The sequence below is a fragment of the Nanorana parkeri genome, unplaced genomic scaffold, assembly GCF_000935625.1.
Source record: "Nanorana parkeri isolate BGI_ZX_2015 unplaced genomic scaffold, ASM93562v1 scaffold1612, whole genome shotgun sequence".
In the NCBI taxonomy this organism is placed as follows: domain Eukaryota; kingdom Metazoa; phylum Chordata; class Amphibia; order Anura; family Dicroglossidae; genus Nanorana; species Nanorana parkeri.
In genome coordinates this window covers 194,360-201,930 of record NW_017307880.1, presented here as the reverse complement: position 1 = coordinate 201,930, position 7,571 = coordinate 194,360, and the positions used below count along the sequence as shown (strand labels likewise).

At 43.2% G+C, this 7,571-nt stretch overlaps 1 protein-coding gene and 1 non-coding gene across 2 annotated transcripts in view; both read right to left on the bottom strand.

Moving 5' to 3' along the window:
* The window catches only part of COASY (Coenzyme A synthase), a 27,719-nt gene that overhangs the window by 1,827 nt on the left and 18,321 nt on the right, over window positions 1-7,571 (bottom strand). The window contains exon 9 of the mRNA XM_018570850.1: window positions 6,381-6,527. Within this exon, the coding sequence (XP_018426352.1) occupies window positions 6,381-6,527 (147 nt within the window). The remainder of the gene's footprint in view (window positions 1-6,380; window positions 6,528-7,571) is intronic.
* Window positions 6,991-7,063, bottom strand: TRNAK-CUU. Its single transcript has one exon. It is a non-coding gene; the product is annotated as a tRNA-Lys (tRNA).

Genomic DNA, 7,571 nt, shown 5'->3' with positions numbered 1-7,571 from the left:
AATCTGCCACTGGCCCTGCCGGTGGCGCCCGGGGCACATGCCCCCCCTAGCCTCAGCACTGCCCCCAACCACCCCCGTGCCTCCCCTTCCCGCACACTGAGCCACTATTACCTGGCTTCTCCCCACTTTTTCCATGTCCCGCAGCCTGCTCAGTCAGGGTACTGACGAGATGCCCCGCCTCCTGCAGAGCCCGCACTGTACTGAGAGCCACGCATTCCTTGTGACAGCCGCTGCTTGAGTCAGTGAGAGGCAGCCCAGGAGCCTCCGTACAGCTTCAATGACGGCCCAGCCTGCACAGCATCGGAGGGGCCCACCAAAATTTTATTGTGGACTACCGGTTGGCGAACGCTGCACTAGACCACCGAATGGAGTTTCCCCAAACAAAAACCATATTCGCTGTTAGAATTTCATTTGTTTGAGAAAAAAAAAGTTAATTTGTACTAAAACGATGCAAGGGAGGTCAATGCTCACATAAATAACCCTGTCTGTACTATGCTGGCAGATCTCCTCATCTAAACTAGATATTGACACGGTCTGTCCCTACAAAAGGGTTAAAGATCTAGAAATGTTGGAATGGGAACATATAATATATAGTGGGGTTTTCTCAATTTTGAAAAGTGGAATTATACTCCAAGAGTGTTCCTAGTCTTTCTATGTGAACAGGCAGAGGTTTGTCTCACTTTTTTTTTTTTTGTAGCATCTAAAAAAAGTGCAGCCTGTCCAAAGACCTGCTAAGCAGAGACAACTAAAAAGGCGAAACATGTTTTTAAATAATTTTTCTGTACGTTGTGTGAATGGGAACATACATAGAGGGGTATTCTCAAATTTGACTAAAAAAAATTGGAAATACACAATAAGGCATGCAGAAAAAACCCCAAGAATATGTAAAAAATAAGCCAATTGGAAACCAAAATGTCCCATGCTTTATTACAAGATACAGCACAGGTAATACTGTATATAAAATCTATTATTACACAGTATTGGCATATAGCTTGTACAGATTTTAAGCCAGTGCATTTGGTAAATGTAAAACATCAGGTTGTTAATAGAAGGGGTAAAACATTAGCCAGTTATCTGCAGAATATAAAAAAAATATATGTTACTTTCAACTAGTTGTGTTTGAAAGGAATGCATATGTGTATAAAGAGTGCACATTCTGCCTTTATGCACGGAGATCAAAGGTTTTCAGGGTAACAGTCACAGAAGATGAGGACATAACTACACATATCTATCGCACTTCAGGACAACGTAACAAGAGAGGCGGCTCAATTGTAAACAAAACTAAACCATATACAATTAAATTTGGTGAATACGTTTAAAACCCAATTAAACTTCCAATTTAAAATGTCACTAAACCATAATTTTACAATTGACATTTTAAGCCAGCATACAGTAGAACACCTAAAAGTAGTATTAAAAAGGAGAACTATGAGGTGAGTGCTTTTCACTCACCTCATAGTTCTAGCCGACCTGTGACAATGAGACTGTCACAGGTCTGCTCAGTAGATCGGGAGGTGAGCAAACACATACCGGGTTCGCTCACCTCTCGATCCTGTCACGGGTCTCTGCCGTGACAGGGGAGGGGCTGGATTCCCCTCTCCGATCTGCCAGCGCTGACTGGCGGAACGGACGGGGGAGGGGGCGGGTACAGCTGTCTAGATAGGCAGAGCCAGCTGTCACTCACGCAGCTGGGCGGATCTCGACATCGATGTCGGGATCCGCTCCGGCGTCTCAGTATACCGCGAGCTGTAGCTCGCGGTATACTGAGCCTAGGGTGACGGGAGGACGCTAGTTTGTGTCCTCCTGTTACCCTAAGGAGAACTATGGGGAAAAACACTTACCCCATAGCTCTCCTTTAAAAGCTGGTCGTTTTTTTTTCCCTTAATGCATTCTTTGCATTAAGGCAAAAAACTCCCAGTACCTTTTTGTCCCCCCACACTTGCCTGTGTCACCGCCAGTCCCCAAAGTGATCCTCCATTCCTCGAACTTCATGGTTGTGGGGGTTGGATACTGAGGGCAGAGGAGCCATACTGCCGGCATGACCAGAAACGTCCACGCACAAGTGCGTCCACAACAGCCGTTTAGCTGAAGGGAACAATGCGGGGATCCACTAGAAAACTAGGAACTGAACATTTTTTAAAGAAAAACAATTGGAGTATTTACAAAAAGGTGTAAAAAAAACAAAAAACAAAAAGAAACCAAAGCTTTAATGTCAATTATAATCTTCAAATTTCTTTCACATAATGTCGCTGTGATGGGTACAAGCAGGGGATGCATTTGTGGTCATGTGCATCATTCTCATGAACTACATATCCCATGTATCAATGTGCCTGCTAATAATACTGTGCATGCGCACCAGTTTCATTCAATCAGACTGGTACCGCAGGTTTGCTGGACCTGCTGTCACTGTGAAGTCCATGGGCGGTGCTGTGTAGATGGCAATTCCATCAATGGGATATTTGCGTTTACGTGCTGATGCAGCCATTTTTGAATTCCATCTCTGGAGGGTTCCAGGAGTGTGGCTACATTCCTACATATAGTGGGAATATGGTGAACGACTTTAGCCACCCTCAGAGAAGATTTTAAATGTAATTTTTGGGATGCGCTGCCTGATGCTTTTGTTAGAAGGAACAAAAATAACTACAAATGCCAGGTATCAAATAGGATATATTTTTTCTTAAACTGGGTTTAGTAACACTTTAAAATCAGTTGAATACATTCCAGGAGCATCAAAACAAAGTGTGAAGAGTCTTACAGTTTGTTTTCTTCAGAAAGCATCCACATACTGAGTACAAAAGCCTGTCCCATGCCAGCATGCTGCAGAAAAAGACCCTTGCTGAAAGCAGTGGCCTCTCTGCAGAGGTCCGACACACCCCCTGCCAAGTCAGATCTATAGCTCTGCAATCAGCAAAGCTTACGCTCCCTACTGATTGGAGAGCTCTTGCTCTGATGTTAAAAGGTTTTTAAAAACACAAGACGCACCATTAGGGCAAAAGTTTCCATACAGTTATTTTAACTTGGTGATGCAATTGTCCTGCTCTTTGGACTTGGATAACCATGAATCCAGCCAGGTATGGCCTGAGTATTACATTTGTATGATCCTCAATAGCATGCTTTTAAGATTGAATAATTTGAAAGCTCGCGCCACTACTCTAATCAAGTTAAGCAGCAGCTGAAATCTGTGTGGTCAGATATAACGTATGAAATTAATGGTAAAAGCCGCACTGAGTGAATGAGACCGCAAAAGTGTCAGATATAGTAGATACTGACCTTGGAGTAATGCGATACAATGTGTAAAAAGTGCAAAACAAAGAAACGCATGTATATAACATGCACCTTAGTATAAATGTAATTGCTACAAAATATCCATAATGAAAAATCAAATGCACTAAATATTAACTGTGAATCAATGTGATGCAATGTGCAAAGAATACCAACTAGAAAAACGCATGTGTGTAACTTGTACTACAGTGAAAATAATATATGGTTAAAAAATGTCCATGATCCTGGATCTTCAATAGTCCATTAAGTAAATAGAAGATAAAACATTGGATGTAGAATAGACTTAGTCTCCTGTGACCATCAACAGAGAAATCTTCTGGAATGCACCTCACCTTTAGCAGAGACCCACCAGGGTCTGTATGCGCTGTTCCTCTAATTCTCTAATTCGAACCAGGTAGAGGAAGCACCTGATGCTGAATACCTCCCAGTGATTTCCTCCTCTACAGACTCTCTTGCAGTCTCAGGAATTGGAAGCAGACAGTTCATCCGAATGGCCCATGCATCAGATAAAATAAAAAGTGGAGACTCGTAGTGCAGAAGGTTTTAAAAGGATACTAGACTTTATTAAAACAAGGATAGTACTCACATATCATAGATAAAAGTGAGGTATTTGGTAAACAGCCACAGACACTGTGTGCAAATCTCTCAGCTCCTCTACTCCACCCTACGTACGTTACGCCAAAGGGCTTGACTTCATCAGGGGTGTCACACGGTGTGCAAATCGCTCAGCTCCTCTACTCCACCCTACGTCAAAGGGCGTGACTTCATCAGGGGTGTCACCCCTGATGAAGTCACGCCCTTTGACGTAATGTACATAGGGTGGAGTAGAGGAGCTGAGCGATTTGCACCCAGTGTCTCTGGCTGCTTACCAAATACCTCACTTTTATCTATGATATGTGAGTACTATCCTTGTTTTAATAAAGTCTAGTATCCTTTTAAAACCTTCTGCACTACGAGTCTCCACTTTTTATTTTATCTGATGCATGGGCCATTCGGATGAACTGTCTGCTTCCAATTCCTGAGACTGCAAGAGAGTCTGTAGAGGAGGAAATCACTGGGAGGTATTCAGCATCAGGTGCTTCCTCTACCTGGTTCGAATTAGAGAATTAGAGGAACAGCGCATACAGACCCTGGTGGGTCTCTGCTAAAGGTGAGGTGCATTCCAGAAGATTTCTCTGTTGATGGTCACAGGAGACTAAGTCTATTCTACATCCAATGTTTTATCTTCTATTTACTTAATGGACTATTGAAGATCCAGGATCATGGACATTTAACCATATATTATTTTCACTGTAGTACAAGTTACACACATGCGTTTTTCTAGTTGGTATTCTTTGCACATTGCATCACATTGATTCACAGTTAATATTTAGTGCATTTGATTTTTCATTATGGATATTTTGTAGCAATTACATTTACACTAAGGTGCATGTTATATACATGCGTTTCTTCTTTGTTTTGCACTTTTTACACATTGTATCACATTACTCCAAGGTCAGTATCTACTATGCTTTTAAGATTACAATAAAAGAAGCAGCTATAGAACTTACGGTAATGGCTGATGGTCCTAGAGCAGTCTGGACAGGAGACCTCAGAACTTGGGCTCAGTTAGCATGTAGTGTTTGTCTCTACTTTGGATATAATAGAGAGCAGGTTTATCTTACACCAAGACTAGGACAATACAGAGCTAGCTGGACTGCAATACCACTGCAAGCAGGTGCTCATCACATGTGATTGCTGCTAACATGAGCCTATCAGCCAGTCAAGTTTGACATAATTTTATTGTGTGTATAGTGTGTGTGCGACACTGCTCTACTATAAGGTCCTGAAAACGGCATGGCCTACTTTAAATCGGACCTCCAGTCAAATAGCTAAACACACGGATGAAGAGCTGTTTTAACCGCTGAAGGATCTTGCTATTATTCACAAATGAATGCAGATCAGGACCCGAGCTGTCAAACTGATAGCTCAGACCGGCAGTTTAAACTGGCTCAACACGGTTCTCCCTTTGGAATCATCAGAGCTCTGTGACAGCCAGGCAGTGTGCTCTATTTACCAGGAGTACATAGGGCTCCTGACACAGAGGGGGCAACTGTCACACTGACAGCAGAGTGCTGCTAGTTACACAGGGAGAGCCATGATCTCCCAGTGTAAACTGCTGAAGTGATCTCCCAGTATGACAGCTCAGTCCTGCACAATTCAGGAACCGTGCAGGACGGAGCATGGATGGGCGATGCAGAGGCAGGAGAAGCTCCCTGCTCAGCAGAGCCCCCTGCAGTATGGCATCTAAGGCAGGTGTGTCTTTTTCCTTTGCCCAGCCCTGAGCATAACATCCAGAAAACTAGCATGTTTTATAAGTAGAAGTTAGTATGGCAGCCTTCACATTTTTTTCAGTAGGTTTACTTTACAGTGGAACTTTTCCCTTAATTCATAAATGTGCTACCTGGAAGGATTTCTTTTTTTGCAGAAGAAACACACTATGAGGGGAGATAACTAACACTGAAGCAGGTGTTCATGGCTACCAATCAGCTTCTAGATTTTAATTTTTATGACTTAACTGAACAAACTGAAGCCAGAAGCTGATTTGATACTATGCACAGCTGCTCCAGTTTTAGCAAATCCCCCCATTTGATTCCTCTACAGCAAAGGTCTCAAACTTCCGGCCCTCCAGCTGTGGTGAAACTACAAATCCCATGATGCATCTCTCTTCGGGAGTCATGTCTGTGGCTGCGAGAATCTTGCAATGCCTCATGGGATTTGTAGTTCCACCACAGCCGGAGGTTTGAGACCCCTGCTCTACAGTAAAAGCTTTTTTCCATCCTCCTTGCAAGGTGGTTTAGAATATACACTCAGCTTTGCTCAGTGCACATTCTCCGCATGCCTTGGTGCTGGATGAAAGAACTCTTGCGCATGCATGGGAGTTACAGCATCCAGGAAAGGCCAATCACGTTGCCTAAAGATACCAAACCTGGAAAAAGACCTGGGAGAAGATGTTGGCACTTGGCAAGGGAGCATGTGTGTGCCGCATTGCTGGAAGGGAGAGGAGTATTGAAAAGGTTAGTTGATCTTAATCATTACATCTCATTTTTTAAACTGACCTGTAACTGCGTGATCTCTGGATCCCAAAGAGTGCAAAGAACCACATTCGAGACTGAAACCCGCTCACTGTTAGACATCTGGCTGGCCAATCTGTTCTTCGCAGAATCCTCAGTGACGCCATCTCTGTTCATTATACGCACCACTGCCTAAATAAAAGCCAAACAGATCATGCTTAATGTACATGCAAGGAATCATACACAACCACATAGAAATACACTAAAATATGGCTGTGGACAGAACATTACTGCAAAAGCCTATTGTAACCTTGTATGTTAAGCATAACATGTTGTACATATTTACAATAAATCAGCTCCCAAGTTTACATTGCTGCCTTCATAGTAAATAAGGGCCCTGCCCTTATAATATGAAGAGGTAAGGGAGACAGTAAGCAACAGATAAGATGTTGTATACCCTGTCATAGGTGCAAGCAGAATGACTGAAGAGTCAGATTGTATGCCAGTTTTTAAGAGGCAACCCAAATATTTGACTTCTAAAAAGGTGAGAACAGTTGGTGAGGAGATGAAGGAAATAGACGTGGTGTAAGCGCGCTGTGTACATGGAAAAAAAGAGAGTTTCTGGGCCCCTGCAAGAAAAGATTGCATCCTCAAATGCCCAATGTGGGGCTCGAACCCACGACCCTGAGATTAAGAGTCTCATGCTCTACCGACTGAGCTAGCCAGGCCACTTTCCTTTCTGTTTCCATCCGGTTTGATTTTGCTGAAGCCAAAGTTGCAGGGGTCAACTGGGGTGAGGCCCTGTGGGCTTGTCTAGGTTCTGGCCTACAGGCCACTGCCTTAGTCCAGGTGCTGAAGTGAAGCTGTGGGTCAGTTAGGTTGCTTTTCATAACCGATCCAGCCCATTCCACACACTGAATGCCAAGATGGAGGTGTTGTATGAACCCGGTATTTGAAATGGAGAAGCCTGTGAGGAGGTTGAAGATGGGAATGTGAAGAGGTCAGGAGAAAAACCTGGCACAGAGAAGTTACACTCGTAGACATACCGGAAGATGGAGAGAAGGCTATAAGGATGTCAAATTGGAAAAGCTTTGTGGGGGTGGAACTGTACTCTCTGTAAATTGTACTTACCGTTTTAGTTTCCAAAAGCATTCCTCAGAACTCCGGGCACATTATTATACAGACAGATTTTTTTTTTAATTTGCATAGAGAGATAAAAAAAAAAAAAAAAAAAAA